General features: G+C 40.0%; 1 protein-coding gene across 5 annotated transcripts in view; it reads left to right on the top strand.

The window, feature by feature from the left end:
* Nucleotides 1-19,613, top strand: part of LOC134214342 (uncharacterized) — a 41,976-nt gene extending 22,363 nt beyond the window's left edge. Inside the window, exons 1-2 of one of the 5 annotated variants that reach the window (XM_062693738.1) lie at nt 234-249; nt 15,685-19,613. In XM_062693738.1, the coding sequence (XP_062549722.1) occupies nt 15,703-18,927 (3,225 nt within the window). In that variant the 5' untranslated portion in view covers nt 234-249; nt 15,685-15,702 and the 3' untranslated portion in view covers nt 18,928-19,613. Of the gene's footprint in view, nt 1-233; nt 250-383; nt 686-15,684 lie in introns of those variants that run through there. The other 4 variants (XM_062693735.1, XM_062693736.1, XM_062693737.1 and 1 more) reach the window with 4 other exon arrangements.
* The last annotated feature ends 294 nt before the right edge of the window (nt 19,614-19,907 follow it).

Genomic DNA, 19,907 nt, shown 5'->3' with positions numbered 1-19,907 from the left:
AAAAGAGAATCTGAAGTTGGTTGATCAGACCTCTGCTGACCGTTGTCGTTATGGTGTTGACCATCAATGCACGTGGGTCTGGGTCTGTTGAGATTTGAAGAGAGTTTGGATTAGGAGAGTGATGCTTTGGGTTAGGAAGAAACTTTCTTTGCATCCGCGTCGGGTTGTGTGTGGTGGGCGAGAGAAATGGATCGAAATGCGCGCGCCACATGCCGGTAGCTCTCAGAGGCACTCGTGCTGTGTACCAAGGTGGGTCTTAGATTTGATGTTTGGTTTGGAATTCGGGGGGCTAATCGAGCTCAGGTCTTGGAGACTTCGCGCCAAAAGTCTATATAAATCAGTGGCAACAGCAAGATGAATGCTATAGTTTTTGTGGGTTTTTTCGTGACAAGTTGTAACGTGGGAAAATTGCGGAACTACAGTGATCTTATTGCAGGCGCATAGTGATCGCATTGGCCAACGTAAGATATGCGGAGAAGTTGTATTACTCTGAGGGAGAACAATCCGATAAGTTTGAATACTCGTATGGTGAAGCCATCGTTGAATACCGGTCAATCAACAGAACATATGTGTAAGAATAATAATTTAAATGGACTTTTGTGAAATATGTGCATTATTTATTATGAGTGAAACAAAGTTATATGAATATGTTATACAATTGAGGAAATAAAAAACGGTAGATTGTGTAAGTCACATGTGAAAGTTTTCAGGAAGAGCCATTGAATAAGTAACAATGAACTGTGAACATATTTTTGTCCGTTTTTGTCCCGTTTATATATATTCGCTAATTGTAGCGGACAATGCACTATCCGACAATACTAGCGCACCATAGAGTATTGCAGTAACTTTAACTGCTAACAACTAAACCGTCTAAGACGAATTAAGTACTGTCCATTTAATTCCACCAGTTAATTTTCGTTATCTTTCGAAAATTAACTGGTGGAATTAAATGGACAGTACTTAATTCGTCTTAGACGGTTTAATACATTCCACTAAAAAGAGCTTAATATATTTTTCTGCTAACAACTAGTTTTCTAGAAATCAAGATTTTAGAATGGATGGACGAAAACTGGGGTGAGGGTGATTAATGGGTGCATTACCCTATTTAGCTTACTTTGCCCAATACAGAAAATGTGTGATCCTGTCAGCTGCTGAAAACAAGGAAGGGAGCAATATATTGATTTCAATTTTTGTTTATTGTTTATTTTGTTGAGAATGAAGGTGAAGGAAAATTAACGAGTTTTAGATATCAGATTATAATATATATCTCGCTTAACTTTTCAAAAGGTCCTAAGTAACATTTTTTCATGAATTAATTTGAATAGCCCAATCAAAAGACCAATATGAAAGCTTTTGATTGCAGTACTCAAATTAATTCATGAAAAAAATGTTACTTAGGACCTTTTGAAAAGTTGAGCGAGATATCGTCATAGCGGTAGCGTGGATTCGCCCGTGTCGAAATTGTTATTGAGAGCCCCTTTCTTAATTAGAAAAATAAACAAAATGTTCAATATTGTCCATGAAAAAAAATCTTACCTAAAAGAGGTAAGATTGAATAGTTTTCAAGTGGTCTAAAGATGGTTTAAATAACAGCACATGTCCGGCCTGGTTCAGTTCATTGTGGATTGTACGAAATTTCTAAGAAATTTTTTGAGATATGTGAGGAAGCGTAAAGATCCGTGGGAGTTTCTAAATCTTCGTATGGGATTGCTGAACAACTATCCTGATAAGCTAAAAGTTCACTAAGATTGCTGGAAGATCATTTAAGATGTACATCACGCTGATGGTTGAGATTTAAAAAAAAACTTTGGGGTGGGTCTGTTGGTGGTTTGGAGACATTACGGGACATTGACCCATGTAGGTCAATAACATTTAACTCCGAAGTGGATCGATGGTCGCTATACTAATTTAGACAGCAGAATTCCAACTCTTGCTTGGTTTGGAAATATTGCATGACCTTATTGGGTCAATACCAACTTTGAATCTCCATCGGGTCAGGAAAAATCTAAATCTGTAGTGGAAATATGGTGGTGGTATAATTGGATCTAATAGGTTCCTTTTGGAACGGTGCCTTTCGATGGTTTTTGTTGTCTTGCATCGACTTCAATGCGCTTCGAAGCAGCACATTGTTCGCTGGTTGGGGCATTCGGGGCTCTCTTCTATTCAATCGCACCCTCAGATTGGTGTTGTTTTTTGCAGCTTTTCTATTTTTTGGGGCAGGTTGTGCGATTGGTTGCAGGCAATGCTGGCAACTTTTGGGCTGATTTTTATATGTAATCAGAGTCCTTTTATTACAAACTGTAATGAACGAATTAATGTGACGTCGCAGACGCATTTTAAATGCAAAAGTAATTCCCCAGACTTGTTCCTTTACGTGTTGAACCTCGCCGTACTGCTTCAAACATACAGTAATTTCGTCATTGGAGACGTTTTCGGACAAGTCATGGATTTTCACCTGTATACACTCGTCATCCAACAATAGACGTACCAGGGTTGTTAATCGATAAATTATCGTCGTTAATTTAACGCCATCTTCGATAACGATAATGATTGTCCGATGATGCTTCGTTGACGATAAAGTGAGCGTTGATTTATCGTTATCAAGTATTCGTTGATTTATCGATAATTATCGAGTTAACTGTAATATTTATGTACTGCAATTTTGGAGATCCGGAGCATCTACATGTACCTACATATAACATAATTGTGATTATTTTATGACTCAGAGAAAAGACTAACCGAGTCGCGCGGAATGAGTGACCGATTCATCACCAAGAGTATTTTTGCTTGGTACTACAAGTCGCTGTAATAATCTTTAGCACTTAAAACCCAATCTCAATCCCCGAGGTGTTCCGATTCCAGTTGCATGTTCTTGCTTATCCAATGAACATTGCCAAAGCAAAGTCATTATACGTCCTCAGCCAGTAGAAGGATATGTCGATGTGTCTCCATCTGAGAGAAGGTCTGTTTGGTTAGCACAAATATCTTCGTTATTTTATTCAACCAGCGCCCAATTCATGGAACACTTATGCAATGCTAAAAAGTACTTCAAATCATTACAGAACAGTTCACTTTTTCGTTCCGTAGAGTGTCGGGTAATCAGCATTATTTCTAGAAAGTCCCGTTTCAATCAAAATCATATCTGGTCAACCTGCTGCCATCAGACTCAGCATTGACAAAAATTTCAAAATGATCAATTTATACAATTCTCGATTTCTGTCAAAATTGTACACAAACTTTATTCGCGTAATCTAGTAACCACATTACCGCAAAATTATCGCGTTAACTTCCGTTAAATTAGCGTTAAATTATTTATCAAACCCCGATGATTATTGAGTTGATTCATCTTTATCGTAGCAACCGATAACGTTGAATGCATTTAACTTTATCGGCGATAACGATAAATTAACGATTAACAACCCTGAGACGTACTTTGTATTGCACACCATTTATCACAATGTAATGTTTTTCGTTTTGTTTCTCGACCACTATATCGGCATTTTGCTAATTAAAGCACTTAACATAGGCACAATGTGAACGTGTACTATACATAATGTGGAAGGGTTGGCTTGACAAATGAATTGTGATTGATTTGACTATGCGTCCATTTTGGGAATCTTGGGCTCATTCAGTAGCCGCTAAGTTACGAAGGCCGACGGAGGACCAGTCTAACGTACTGAGGGTCGTGAGTTCGGCTTCCATCGAAGGGAAAGTGCTTACATCCAATACATTTTTCAAATCAAAATCTTCCACATAATGTACATATTCACATCTGAGTTTTCAAAACATTGTAAATTAATGTCCAAGTCGGGTGGTTTAATACCCGGAACATAGGCAATCAACTTTGATTGAACTCTTCAGATACTCCTAAGATAATTTATGTGTGAGTTTCATAGTAATGAACAATATGCAAAGACGCGTGATCGGGTGGTGGCCGAGCAATGAGAGAATGTGCAGGTTGGGGATCAAGGACCGGTTCTCCAACTTTCGCATAATCAACGTTCATAGTCCACACTCCGGAAGCACTGATGATGGCAAGGGCGCATTCTATGCGCAGTTGGAACATGTGTTCGACAGCTGCTTAAGCTCAGATTGGTCAATAGGAGAAGTTTAGAGCGATTATTGGATCGTTTAACGCCAACCGGCTGACGAACAATAACGTCCTACGATTAACTGATTTCGCCGCCTCCAACAATATGGCCATTCGCAGCCTTCCATATCGGTACACCTGGAGATCACCACTGTTGGCAGAATCCAAATCAACCACCACGACAGAATTCAAATCGACCTAACGGCCTGACCAGTATATGGTGATGATGGTGAGCTACTGAAGCAACCTGATATCGCCATTGCATGGTTTCAGGTCATTAGGCCGAATTGCCATTAGGCCGAATGAGAAGTAAAAGGTGGGAAATGAGAAATGAGAAGACAATTCTTCCCCTGCTTTCTCTTCTTTCTTGATTTTTTTCTTTAACTTGATTTTGTCTTTCATCTTTCTTCGTTCCTTTTTCTTGCTTTTTCTTCATCCCTTTTCAGTTTTCATTTCTGCTTCTCATTTTTTCTTTCTTTTCCACTTAACATTTTTATTTTTTCTTCGTCCTTTTTCATTGCATTTTTTAAATTCCGTTTTGCCTTTTGCGTATACTAAGTATACGTAAAGGCTATAGGATCACTCCAAAACCGAACTTTTGATAGAAGACTCAGAGACCTATAGTGTTATATACCAATCGACTCAGCTCGACGAATTGAGGTGATGTCTGTATGTGTGTGTGTATGTATGTGTACAAACAATGTGAGACAAATTTTTTTGTACTTAGCCTTATCCGATTTTCTCGCAACAAGTTGCTTTCGACGCAGATTGTGGCCTCGTTAGACCCTTTTGAAAATTAGACCGATCGGACATTGCGTTCCAGAGTTATTAAAAAAACATTGCTCTTTCTCCATTTTTCCCAAAGGTCCAACCTTGGAATTTTTTTTCCAAAACCAAATTTTTTTGTTCTAAAACTGTTGCAATGCATTCAAATGAACGCAAATATATGTGAATTGATGGAAATAACTAAATCTATCTCCCTAAAGTGCAATTTTGACCTCTCTTATGTGCTTTTCTTGTTAGATTTTACAATACACGAGAAAGCCACCATCACCGCTAGGTGGATTATTCTGGGTTTTTGATTGTTCTTTCAAATTTATTACACTTTTTTGCCAGTAGTTCATTAGTGAAACTGAAAGTAATTCCGAAACTATGTACCGACAACATAATAAGCAGACAGTTAAAGTTAGACAAAACATAAGACAAAAAACGAACCAATTATTCTTTCCCTGAAGAAGACATTAATCCCGTGTCGAAACGTCGGACGGATAAAAAAAACTCGTTTCAATCGTATGAGGCTGCGTAGCCGTTAATTAATGATCTATGGTTTATTCTTTACTCTTCTTCTTTTTTCCTTCGTTTTTCTTCTTTCTTCCTCCATCCTTCTTTCTGCTTTCTTCTTCCTTCTTCCTTGTTTTTTCGTACTTCTTTCTTCCTTTTTTCTTAATTTCTAGTTTATCTTTTACCCTTCTGTTTTCGCTCTTCGTTCTTACATTCTTACTTTCTTCCTTCTTTTTCCTTTTTGTTTTTCTTATGTCTTTCTTCTTTTTCTTCTTCCGTTTCCATTATTTCTTCTTGCTTCTTCGTTCTTTTTTCTTTATTTTTCCTTTTTCTTTCTTCCTTCTCTCTTCATATTTCCGTCTTCTTTTTGATTTCTTCTTCCTTTTTGCTTCTTCCTTATGTCTTTTTTACACTTCCTTCTCTCTTATTCCTTTTACCTTCTTTCTCCTTTTTTTTTCTTTTTTTTCTTTCTTCTTTTTCCTTCTCAATTTTCTCTTCTTCCTTCTAATTTTTCACTTCATTTTTCTCACTTTTCTCTTCTAATATCTCACTTCTTATTCCAACTTCTCTCTGCTCACTTCTCAATTCTTACTTCTCACTTCTCACATCTCCCTTCTTACTTGTTATTCGACCTAATGACTATTCGGCCTAATGACCGTTTGGAATAATGACCCAGCATCCCACTGCATATGCGCAACATTTCGAGGCAGTGTTGCCGCGATGGATGGGCTTGATAGGCCCCTCTTGGGGACTACTGGAATACAGTTAAAGCAACCATTAACGGCGCAGCGGAGAGCAACGTTGTGTATGTTGGATGGAATGATTGGTTCGACGAAGAGTGCAGACCGATTCTGGAGGAAAGGGACGTAGCGCGAGTGGTCGTGCTGCACCAAGGGACCCGGCAGAACATTGAGTGCTATGAACGATCACGGAGATAGTAGATAGTAGGAAAAGAAACGCCACCTGGAAGAAGCGGAGTGCGAGGACATGGAAAAGCTGTGCCGTTCTCAAGAAACACGCAATTTCTATCAAAAGCTACACGCATCTCGCAAATCTCTTGACCGACAACCGTGTGGTGATCGAAAGTTGGAAGCAGAGTGTCAGGCCATTTGGCCGAATGCCGTTTGTCCGAACGGATCGTTTGACCGAATAGTTAAAAAAATGACCTCAGATTACGAGTAGTGAAGAGTGAGAAATGATAAGTGAATAATGAGAAGTAGGAAGTGAGAAGAGAGAAGTGAAAAGTGGGAGGAGTGAAGTGCACTGAGAACCAGGGCTGGCATACTCCTCAGAGTAGTCGAAATGTGCGTGTTTTTTGCACTCCTCAAAAAGACCGCAGAGAGCGTGTTTCGCTTATCGCTCATTCTTTCTCTTCCACAACGCAGTGAGTCCTCTTTGTGTTTCTACTCTGCAGCGAATGCATTTGTCAGGCACAAAGAGTTGAGGATAAATGATGAAATAAACACACCGTGTTCCTCAATGAGTTTTGACAAAACGGTGAATCGAACAGAATGAAAATAAACATTGTCAAATAAAGTTAAACGAAGCTGTTGATACTATTTATGCGTAATAAGATATTTTTGTTTTTGCTGGCTTTTGGGATGTCTGTGGGCGAAACTATTTAGAAGCCTTGTACTACCAACATTATTCCGCCCCACCTGCTTTAAAATAAGTTACTGGACGAGACGATCTGTAAATACAATTTCCGTCAGGTAATCTTGGTAAATATGAAGGTTCTAAATTCGGAACAAAAACAGAAAACATTGAACTTATATAAAGTTCCATTATTTCATTTCAGTGCTAATTTTTTTCTTGATGTTAGCATCATGTCCAATTAATATACTCCTGCTCTGACAATGGGTTTTTGTGTGTTTGTCGTCGAAATACTGATCCACCCTTTTTATTTGAACTTCACTTTAAATGAAGTTATTTCGTTGTCTACAACTTTCAGAATAATGTTCACGGCCGTATGAAAGTATTCATACAATTTCATTGCAAAACACTGTCTATTATGCACAATTACACAGCTCAACAAGATTTTGTCCCTAACACCAAATAATGTGTCCCTAGTAGATTTTTGCTCGCTGAATCCGAATCTGACTTCAGATTTGCTCTAACACGTCGAGATTTTAAGATGTACCTCAAAAAATGTCGTAAAATCAATGATTTTGGGCATTTTGGAACAGCCATCGTTAACCCTATAGGGAAGATCCATTAATTACGTAACGCTAAAATTGGACTTTTTCAGCCCCCCTCCCCCCTATGTCACACTTTTTGTATGGAGCCTCTGAAAATTTTGTATGGATCGTCACACTTCGCTCAACCCCCCCTCCCCCCTCTAAGCGTTACGTAATTTGTGGACGTTCCCATAGAAAGAATTACTAGTCAATCAAGGTCCATAATGGATCACGAACATATGATCATTCGAAATGTGGTGCATTTTGAACAAGTTAAACATTATTAGTGTGATTTATCTTCAATTTTAGTAAGTGAAAGTTATTTAAAAATAAGTTTTGTGCAAGCCACCTTCGAAGACTTGTATACAAGCCTGGTTATTTCTGTGATCGGTTTTGAGAGGAAAGTAACAAGAATTCAATTTAATAGTTTGTCCAATCAAATCAAAAATATGTTTTTAATTGAAGTAAGTTTTATTGAATGTAAATATGATGTTGTATTTCCTCTGGCGCGATAAATTTTCAATTATTGCACAAGTGATATGGTGTATTTACTGGCATATCCTTTATTATGTCCATTCGAATAAAGCAAGTACGAGAACTGTACGCAGTTCTATATAGTTTGATTATTCCTGCTATTTATAATAATTCCAATATTCTTATGATAGAAATTTGGGCGGAAAACTATCAATTAGCAAAATCAATCAACGAATCGATAAGTTGGTTTTTGATCGTTCTTGTGTATGATTGCATACAAGCTGAAGCGATGTTGACGGCTACGCAACAGAAACCGGAAAACGTCAACAACCTACTCGTGCGTGGGGGACTTTTTATTTGATTCGCGTTGAAAATGCTGCGTGGATGTTGGAATAATCCCAATGCAATTTCTTTAAACTATGATCAGCTTATAACATTGAGAAAGAAAAAGTTCACTAGTTTTATCAAGCTTTGTTATGTGCTAAGACGCAAAGTTATGCGCCAGAAAAAAAACGAACAGTGGGTAATGTCTGTGACATAACCGCTAAATGGACGTAGGACTTGACTTGACCATGCCTTTAAGAAACATAATATGTCCAAATTTCCCACATCAGTTATTTTGGATAAATAATCGGCGTTGCATACCATTCCTTGGCAAAATCTTCTCATCAAACCAACACAGAAATTAAATCTACCTCGAACAAGAATCATCAAAAACAATTCAGGAAGTATCTGTCCGGTCACGGAATATTACCCTCGACAGTGGCAACCTTCCCACTGAAGGACTGCCTGAAATAAACCACAAGTTGGCCCAGAAGGGATGTAGGGCCTCCTAATCCGTGTGATAGCGACTGAAGGAGAACATTATTTTTAACTCTTAGAGCCTTGAAAAAGGCTGTTTGCTTCGGCTAAGTCCAAAAAGTAAGAAAACGATCTTTTCAAATAACCGCGAATTTCTAGTGGTGGTATAAAAAAGACTGAATGCTCTGCGAGCGAATGCACTTTTCTTTTATACCTTATTTTGAATCTTCTCTGCTTCCCAATTGATGGGCCAATCAGCCAGTGTCTTGTATCCCGCTTCTTTGTCAGCCAAAGCGTCATCATCATCAACGCGTTCGAGAAGGGCTTCTTCTTTTTCACGCTTGTTGCTCGCTGCTGGCGTCTATTTCCTAACGGGACTTTTCGCTTGATACAGGCCAATAAGCCGGGCAAGCGAGCTTAGAATTGCAGTTGGGGAAGGGGGGGCAAAATGCCCTAGCTAAGCAAACACTGCTTTAATGTCTCATTTGTAACGCTCTTCATGAGTATTTTTACATTATGCAACAATTAAACAAGATAGCTACTTAATGCCATTCAAAAATTGTCAAAAATCTCAATCATATTGATAATATTCACATTTCAAAAAAGTGGTGATATTCTGTTGCCGGAAAACTCATGAGGCAAAACGCCTTTTAGCTGGCAACTACTAGGGAACAAAGTACCATGCGTCGGCAAATCAGCATTCTGGTATGGATAGTGCGTGGAGACGCAAGTACATTGTAGGTTAGCGCCACTAGGGCGTTTTGCCTCGCCAAAATGTTAGATGTTTCTCCAAAATGTGGAAATTTTCGGTTTTTCCGACCTTCCCATACACTATTTTGAAACTTTTTTCGCCTAACCTACATAATTTTAGATCTAGTTTTGTTACGGCCATCTTAATGATGGTAAATATGACGGAAACCACAAAAGGCGTTTTGCATCGGGGGGGCGTTTTGGGGTCTCTTCCCCTTCAGGTGAGAAGTACGTGTTCTTTTCTGAGACAACATTGTTAGTAGTAGATGGAAGGAAACACCCTGACATGGGTTTTCGGGTGATAAGATTTAGAATTAAAAACATGGGACGATCATTCAGTCACGTTCGCTTTGTGTGCGGTCAGTATCAAACAATGTTTATCTAGGTATTTCTTGATCAATGCCAAAAAATTATTGTTTGAGCTGTTTTTTTAAATCCAAATATCCAAATATTATGTGAGAGATTTGGACATCTTATGTTTTTTAGGCATGGTCAAGCGAAGTCGCTATTTATGAAAATCACGCATAAAATTTTATCACTAGAATATTGAAGTACAATTTCTATCCCGAAGGATATTGAAAGCTTTGATATTGATCTCTATTATTGGTTCTCTGAAGAACCGTTTGTTTTTTGGACATACATGCTGCATCATGTGGCTTTTCTTCAGCCTGTCTCGGCTCATCACCGATGCCGGCCGGTCTCGGCTCGACTCTGCTGCTGCTGCTGGTATCTGCTCAGCATTGCTGCTTTGTCGGGTCTGTAGGGTGGACTGCTGCTGTACTGGCTAGGTTTTGGCTGATGATGGTGGCTTCGATGGTGTCGAGCCGAAAAAGCTGTCGGTGCAGACTTCATTCCCTGGTGTGAGTGCTGTTCAATCGATGATGTGGTTGCTTCGCTTGTCCCGGTCAGAATGAAAGGAAAAAATTGCGTTGCGCTATTTTATGGCTTCTCGGCAGACCCAGCGGCTGCTCATTCGCTGGTGTCTGCACCAATCAGAACGTGGTAATGGAATGATGCAAGAATTATGCGGTACCCATATTTATAGGTTCCTTTGATCTCAATGTTTTTCATTGAAAACAGTTTCATGCCTATTGAAACAAGTTTTTCGGGTCTTATCAAGCATGGACATGAAAGGCATACTTGAAATCTGTCGATTGAGGGGCTTACCGCAGAAATTCGTCCACTGAGACGAACGCTATTAACGTTTAAAATCTTTCAACACAGCGTAACGCGGTCGATTTGAAAATTTTGAAATGACACCCGGTATAGTAAAGAGAGACGTAAGTCCTACGTCAAAACTTGGGCTCCGCTCCACTTGTGTGCTGTTCAACATGTTACAGTTATCCGAGCATATGGTTGAATAATCCGCCAATTCTGCACTCTGATATTTCTCTAATTTAACAAAACAACGGCATGAATGAGAAAATTTACGATGAAGTTACAAAATGGTTAAGTTTCAACTTATTTTCCGAGTGCTATGTATTTTATTAGTCAATGTGGCTTGAATGCTCTGGTAGGGGATCTAGTAGAGGATTTGAATACGTTCAAATTACAATCCGATCTGTTTCCTTGTTGATTAAAAGAAAGGAATTTTATGGATCATCATGTTCTCACTATATTCTAGCACAATACAATTGCAGCATGTTAACAGATTACGTGTGGTTATTGGAAGTTGATCGATCGAAAAAAAAACAACCAGAAATCGAGCAGAATAACATTTTAGGAGGAGGAGAAATGTTGAGCATAAAATGAAAAAACGTGAATAATTTATTAAAAGTTGAATGAAACATATATTTACAAACTGACTAGTATCTCTATACTTCATTTAACATTTTCTTATCCCAGTTCCTCTGGCCTCATGTTGTGTAATTTTTGGTGGCTTCGAACTGATGGTGATGGCGTTTGCATGCAAGTTTTTGAAACAAGCTTGCATGGATTATTTTTAAATTAAATTCACTGAACTTAAATTCAAATAAAATCGAATAAAAAACAATTGTAACGTGCAAATCGGATGGAAATTCATTAGATCAGATGTGCTTTTACCGTTTCGGGTATTGATTGTCCTAAAATTATGTTAATATACTTCATGAAAGTCCTTCGAAAAATGCCAATTTCTTCAAATTAGTGGTATTAATTTAGCTATATCTCAAAATTTGGACGTCTTAGAGCTTATCTGAGGACAGATTCGGATTAGGCGAGCTAAAATCTACTGGAGACACATCAATTGGTTCTGAGGACCTGCAAAAGGTTAAATTTTGTTCCCCTGTGTTATGTGTTAAATAGTTTTAGAAAAGATTTATGATTTACGCCAAGCTAAAAATAATCAGTTTAAATTCCCCTTCCGTCTCTAGGCGAATAAGGTTGCACGAAGAAGAAGAAGCTGAAAGATATTTGAAAAAAAAAATGGCACGGGAAAGCACTCGGTGAAATTTTAAAAACTCTTCTCACAAATTCTAGACATCTTATACTGTGAATAGAGTGCAATATCACAAAATAAAAATCAAAATCTAAATTATGTGTTTCTTAAACAATATAAGGAAAGTTCATCCCCGTACTGCTAACCGTTTTTATCTAAATTGCTTCTAGAAATTTCAAGAAGCGTTTTAAAAATTTCACCGTGCTTTTCCGTGCCATTCTTTCAAACATAATATTCTGGCTTCTTCTTCTTCTTATTCTTTTTTATTCAATCCTTATTTGCCAATGCTATACTTTTCAGCATGGAGCATCAAACTTTATTAAAACCTCGTCGTTTCTAACTGAGATGCAGTTAACTAATTTTCAAGGCGAAATATGTGTGTTCCAAAAAAATTCAACGAGCTTCATAGAAAACGATATCGTTTCCAAGAATATTACACTAAGTGCCACAACCTTGTGTAGGCCCAACTCTCACCGGAATGATTCTCTCCCTCTTCGTCTTCTTCCTCACTCACCGTGTTGGCTTTGTTACACGATGAGTATCAGCGTCACTCTCTGTGGTGTGTATTAAAATCTCCTCATTGTGCACAGTTTGTGAGGAAATGCCAGCTCTGCTGAGAACTGAGAGAACTGAGAGACTAAGAAAGAAGGAAGTTTTTCGTCCTTCGTCCTATTTCTTTCTCCTTTCTTTCTTCTTATTTCCTCTTAGTTTTTTTTCTTCCTCCCTCTTCCTTTTTCCTTCTTTTTTCTGCCTTCATCCTTCTTCGTTCTCATTCTTTTTCCTCTTTCCTTCTTTCTTCTTTCTTATTTCATAATTCTCTTCCTTCTTCCTTCCTTCTTTTCCCTTATTCCTTTCTTCTTCCTTCTATTTCTTCTACTTTGTTCCTTCATCCTTCTTTTTCTTTCTTCTTCCTTCTTCCTTCTTTCTTCTTCCTTCTCCCTTCTTTCTCTTCCTTCTTCCTTCCTCCTTCTTCATACTTCATTCTTCCTTCTTCCTTCTTCCTTTTTCCTTATTCTTTCTTTATTTTTACTTCTTCATTCTTCTTTCTTCTTTCTTCCTTCTTCCTTCCTACTTCCTCCTTATTCTTTTTTCGTTCTTCATTCTTTCTTCTTTCTTCTTCCTTCTTCCTTCCTACTTCTTCCTTCTTCGTTCTTCCTTTTTCATTCTTTCTTCTTCCTTCTTCTTTCATCATTCATTCTTCTTTCTTCTTCCTTCTTCGTTCTTCCTTTTTCTCTTTTCCTTCTTCTTTCTTTTTTTCCTTCTTCTTTTTTTTTAAAATTCTTCCTTCTTCCTGCATCCTCTTCTTTCTTCCTTCTTCTTCCTCTTCTTCCTTCTTCTTTCTTCCATCTTCCTTCTTCCTTCATCGTTCTTCCTTCTTCCCTCTTCCTTCTTCTTTGATTCTTTCTTCTTGTTTGTTTATTCTTCATTCAGAGATGATCTTGCTTCGCATTGCTTGCTACTCGCTATATCAATTATCACCTTGCACCAAACATCTCACTTCTTGCCAATAACTTCACGCAACTCATTTGCCACTTCCCACTACAAAGACTCCTCATCTCTCATTACTCACCACTTATATCTCACTTCACACATTTAATAAGGAAACGTATTTAAACTATTCGGCCCAATAATGGCATTTGGCCAAATGACCCTAAACTGGAAGCAGCACTACGAAGAACATGGCGCTGAGAGTATAAGCAGTGAGGGTCAAGGCAGCGGAGGTGATGACTACGTCAGTTCAGCGGACGATGAGCCCGGAAAAGCTGGCCACTTGCCTGCACAAACTGATGGTCAGAATCTGGGAAACAGAACAGCTACCGGAGGAGTGGAAGGAAGGGGTCAAATTCATCATCTACAAAAAGGCGACAAGTTGAAGTGTGACAACTTTCGAGCGATTACTATTCTGAATGCCGCCTATAAAATGATCATCTTGCGTCGTCTATCACCAATAGTGAATGAGTTCGTGGGAAGTGGCTTGACAACTTGATTTTATAACTACTTATATATAAGAGAGGGTGAGATTAAATCGTCGATTTCCCCTCTTGGCCAAAAATGTTGCAAAACGAAGTTTTTTTGAAAACTAAAGCGAAATACAACCAAATTAAGCATCCACCCGATAAAGTTATATCTTCGCTTTTGGATGATGTAGTTTGGAAACAAAAATACTTCCCCCATCCAGCTGGAGACTGCTTTTTCTCCTCGGTGGGTGGTTTTATCACTGGGGGTGTGGTACGAGCACGTGGCTGTCTTTCTCGTCAATGACTGGATGACAGTAATTTGAGCCTTAACACAAAAATTAACAAAGAGTGAGAAGAAGAGAGTGTGTGGAAGAAGAGCAGGTGTAAAAGACGTCAGGTAACTTAGAGTAACCGCTTCTGGAGACAGAAGCTAATTCGGGCATTTTCTCCTTCTCAGAGCCTCGCCGTTTTTGGTTTAATACCCCATCAAGAACTGTCATCGTTCCCAGGTATGGTTTGGGGTCTGATCCGGCATTGTTTCCGCCGACAGCCGATTGGCCATCTTATTGGTCGATTTGTAGCGTTGCAAGAAGCGAGAAATATCCCCAAGTGATCTTAGTGTTACGAAGGGTAAGTTGGCAGAGAGCAGACTAACTCATGCTGACGCGTAGGTCATCGAGATTCAGCAGCTGCCGCTGGTTTGGCCGTCCAGGGTCATTCACGGTTAGATCAAACAACCCAATATCAGAGCTATTTTCGAACTGGCGTCTTTTTCATTCCACCCGTTGTTATCAAAAACTGAGAACAAAAATACCTCTCGATATCAGTTCGATGTGGGAAGCCATCTCTAGGTTAAAGAGGTTGAACTTAAACTTGCGTATTTTACCTATTTGAACCTAGCGTTAGGTGGAAACAACCCGAACTGGGCCTTCTTCTTTTTCTTGCTCTTATTGGCATTACATCCCCACATTGGGATAGAGCTGCCCCGCCGCCTTAGTGTTCATTAAGCACTTCCACAGTTATTAACTGCGAGGTTTCTAAGCCAGGTTACCATTTTTGCATTCGTATATCATGAGGCTAGCACGAAGATACTTTTATGCCCAGGGAAGTCGAGACAATTTCCAATCCGAAAATTACCTAGACCGGCACCGGGAATCGAACCCAACCACCCTCAGCATGGCGCGTCTTACCGCACGGCTAAGGAGGGCCCGGGCTGGGCCATCCAACGCAAATTTGGTTTACTCCACCAACGGTTCAAATTAAATTATTTCATTTTTGGTTGCTTGATCTAACCGTGTAGAAAGTCATGCCACCATTCAGTAGCGTGTAGGATAAAAGCTGCCATCGCCGATGTGAATGCCCCTGCGGGGAAAGCTAGGAGCCGAGGAAGGACAGGATCCTCGAGTGGAGCGGCGGAGTGCAACCAGGAAGAGGGGCCATAAGTCAAGTAGTTTTAAGAGAGTGAAAACCGATGACAATAAAGTGTCGTAAAGTTAGGCTCTAGGGGGGGCATTGATTCAGGTAGTGTGAGCATAGCTCATCACGGCATACTTACTCAATAATTAAACACGACAAATATTAAACTGATATCAAAATAGGGTCAATTTCAAAGGTAAACACGAGAAAGGGGTCACAACCGCAAAGTATATTAATTTGGGTGGTTTTCAAATTGCCTTCACACGTTACAATCATTCTGAGAATCAATTAGTAATTATATTTCTTTTCTATTCTATTCAGGTTGAAACGCTATGAAAGATGGGTGTGAAGAAACTAACAACACGATGGTTTCTTCAAGCAACCGTGCTCGTGTTTCTAGTGATGCCAAATTTCAACAGTGCCAGAGTAGCCAACGTTGTCGTTGTGATGCCCAAAGGTCCAAGAACACTGCAGATGCTTGGATCGATAAGTCCACAATTACTGCACACGATCAGTGATGTGCTGAAGCCAGTTCCTGCAAACGTGGTGCAGATTCCAATTCCCTATTACCCCGACTATGGGAATGCGCTGCCGGTTATACATCAGAAGCATTATCCAACAGCTACCATCAACAGTGCGTACTTCAGAAGTCCATTTATACGCCACGTTCCTCCCCCGCATATTACTACCACAACATCGTATTATTCGTATCCTCAAAGTATATCACCTCATAAAGTATCCTACCCATTCAGCGTTGATTTGCACAGCATTCAACCCGGTCCGTATGATACTCCTTTCATTCCTAAGTTGAAGCCCAGCCCTGTCAATCCACTGCACATCGAAAGTCCTCCAGAAATTAAGTTCACTCCAGTCAATCTACTTCCACCTGACCCACCATCATTTGATACCATACGTAATTATGTTCAAAAGCTAAAAGCCAAGCAAAAGGAGTTCTTCGATACTCAAGGTTTCGAATATGGTCTATTTACGCAACCCAATACCAAGCCGACTAGCTACCACCGACCTGTTGAGCTGAAGATCAAACCGAATAAGTACAAGTACATCTATGAGGAATTCTTCCCAAAGCGTCCGTCTTATTTTGGCCATAATAACTTGCATTCGCAAGAAGAGGAAGAATCTGATTCCAAATTCTACTACGGCAACGCAGAAGGAAACGATTCTGAAAACGACTTTAAACCGATTGAACTGGACGGCATCGCAGATCCTGAAGACGCACACTTCGTTGAGCAGGGCGATGAACTCCTGCTGAAGACGAAGCTTCCGGATACCGCGGTAATAACCCCTAGCGAACTGGATGCATTTATTGAATTCGAAAACCAGCTTGGACTTCGTCCTTCGAGTACGGACGACAGGAGCGATCACAAAGTTTTGCAAAGAATGCAAAATCGATACAAACGGTTTCGGAAAACCGATCGAGCAGGACGCGCCAGTGGTGACCAGGATGTTGAAGCCGACTTCTACGATTCTGATGAGGGGAAGAGGAAGTTTGGTGAAGTAGACTTCGAAGACGTCGAGGAAGATGTGCGATCACATGATCGTTTCGAACCGAAGAAAACTTATACTCAGGTTCGGCATCAGGTAATGGTGTTGAGGAAACCTAAAGTTAAGAGCGAACCGAAGATCCGAGAGAAGGTCACCATCTCCAGGACGAACATCGTGTATTCGGAAAAGGGTAAGGAAGATGAACATTTTGATCATGGTAGCGAGGAATCTTTTGGCGAATTTAAATCTGAATCCAAAGCACCTAAGAAGCGTAGGAATAAACGTGATACTTCGGCAGTTGATTTATCGTCGTTAGAAGCTACGAGCAATAACAGTATTTCAGAACATGATGCTAATTCTGATGAAGATGATTTCAGTAGGGAGAACGAAATCGATTACGAAAACGATTTGGAATACGACAATGACGAAGATAACAATCACACCATTTACCTCCCATATGCACAAGCGTTGGTATTCCAAAATGACACTGATATGTTTGTATTACCAATGCCAGAAGCTTTAGTTGATCCTCGTGAACTGCAGGGTGAGGATTTATTGAATTTCTTGGATGAGGCACTCAAAAACTCTACGGAGTTTCTTCCACCCGAAGAGGAGAAGATGGTGAAGATAAGTCCAGAGATTCAAAATCTAAAAGGCGAAGAACTTATTCGGTTTTTGGATGAGGCTATCAAATCGTCCAATCAGTATCTCATCAACGGGCCTGGAGATGCTATTGAGTTGGTAAACCCCCCACAGTTGGGTGATGAATCTGACGAAGAAGCAGAACCCACCATAGCGGACCATGTGATTGAGTATGAAACAGATCCTCCTCGACCGGAGGAAATTCACAGCGAAGTTTTGAGATACACTCAGCAGCATAAGCTACCGGATGCTCCGGAATACGAGGTGGTTAATTTTGTGCAACCTCTCAAGACGTTGTTAAGATCGCGCAAGAACAATGATTTTGAGATTGAGTTCGATAGTCAAGACCCAAGGCAATTGCATGGGGATGAGCTGTTGCGATTTTTAGATGAAGCCATCGACAATACGACGCTCTATATTCCGAAGGGGTATAACGATACCGGCCCAGTTACACCATATTTGAAGCGGGCCTTTCATTACGTAGATGTGGATACTGCTTTAGGCCTAGCAGAAAATATTTCAACAGAGGTATCAGATTATCTGAGAGACAGGAAGCGACCAACACAAGTTGAACCAGATTCGGTAGTCAATGAGAGTGTCTTCGTACCGGCCCGTAGAAACGGTAACAATGCACTCAAACAAGCCAATTTAAGAAAAGACAAAATCAAGCAGTCCAACCCAGCAGTAACGGTGTACAATGATGTGATTAGGCACATTAAGAATCACATGTCTGCCAGTAAATCAAACAAGAGTAAAAAAGGAAACTTGTTTATGATAGCAGTTCCCAGAAGCATACGAGGGGACAACACTCAAACAATAGAAAGAAGACAAGATGACTACTTGTTCGATAGTCTACGGCTGGGAACCGTATATCCTCTTCCGATTTTCGATATCAACCAATTTTATCCGACTATTTATCCGAAACACTCAGGTGGCTCTTTTGAATTAGATGATACAAAAGAGGCAATAGAGCAAGAAGCAGAACGTCTAGTTGAAGAGCAAAGCAATAAATCATCACATAAAGAGCAAACCTCACATGGACGACGAAAACCAACAAAACCGTATTTGCGAGATGACATTGCTGATGCCTTCAGAGACCGAACTCGTTTTCAAGGACCCCACCCTGGATCACATTCCCATAAGAATTCATATGCCGTGAAAGAAAATATTCGTGACATTCCCCAACCTGCCTTCAAGAAGCCGGGCCCACCCTATACAGCAGTGCCTCTTCCACCGAGTAACCTAAAAACTAAACTTTCTTCCCTGAATGCCGCCAGTAGTCAACTAGCTGTTCGGCATCCGCCTCCGCCTCATTTCCCACCTCTAAAGAAGCGGAAAAGAACGCATCGCCGCCCGCATAAGAAGCCGAAGCGACGCCCCAGTGGAGTGCGGACGAAGGTTCGCATCATCAAGCGTTGAAGTCTTTGGCGCTAGCCGCTGACCGCGGAGGCTTTCTCCTGTCGAAAAAAAAAATGTAGAATTAGCAAGCCATCTTGGGTTTTGCCGCCAATGACGTCCCTCCTAGCTAGATAGTGTATCATTATTAATTACTTTCCCCGACGATGCCGCTACTGTTGCAGCTTCCTGCAACTGGCACTTAAGGCCTTACCTTGAGTCGAGCTGTGCGAATGAGGAATAGAGGGGGATTTCGGAGTTCCCAACGAAATACAACGCCATCTCGTACAGACCGGAACCGAAATGGACTTGCACCCAGTTTCCTCCAATTAGACAATTAAGTTAATCTATTGCGCACATATTTATTTTTCTCATGAGAGTAGGATTCGTAAATTCGAAGACTTCATATGTCGAGGCGCGCATATTTTTGAAATGGGATATTTATTTAATCGCCATGACAGTATTGATTCAGTATTGAAGTTCTAACTCAGAACAATAAGTATACGTTATTTTGGAAGCTTTATGTGTGTAAAAATCGAACGAAGATAGCTAATCTCGATGTACGTAGTCTTCGTTGAGACCAACAGCCAGCGGTTCATTTGTTCATAGTAGCGAAGTAGATAATGGTACAGTAGTAGCAATCAGATGAGAGAACTAGTGAAAAGTGAATGTAATTTTAAGGTGAATAAAAACAAACGATGATTAAATTAGTTTTTTGCTCGTTTCACGGGCACATTGGTGTTTCAATTTATTTGATGACGACCACGAGGCCGTTGCCACGGGTAAGTTTTATGGGATCTCAGTTCGTCTTTGAATTCAGCGCACAAGCCGGTGTTTTGGTTATAAAAAGAGCCCGGTGAGCTACAAAGCGCTTATGATGAACGAGTGCACAGCAAATCGACGGTGAAAGAAGCAAAGAAAGAAGGTTAATTTCTAAACAACCAACCAACATTGTCACCAACAATGGTTAATATTAGTCCGTGAGATGATGCAGATGATAGTGA

Source organism: Armigeres subalbatus, chromosome 2 (assembly GCF_024139115.2).
Source record: "Armigeres subalbatus isolate Guangzhou_Male chromosome 2, GZ_Asu_2, whole genome shotgun sequence".
NCBI classification, from domain to species: domain Eukaryota; kingdom Metazoa; phylum Arthropoda; class Insecta; order Diptera; family Culicidae; genus Armigeres; species Armigeres subalbatus.
This window is presented reverse-complemented; position numbering and strand designations above follow the sequence as displayed.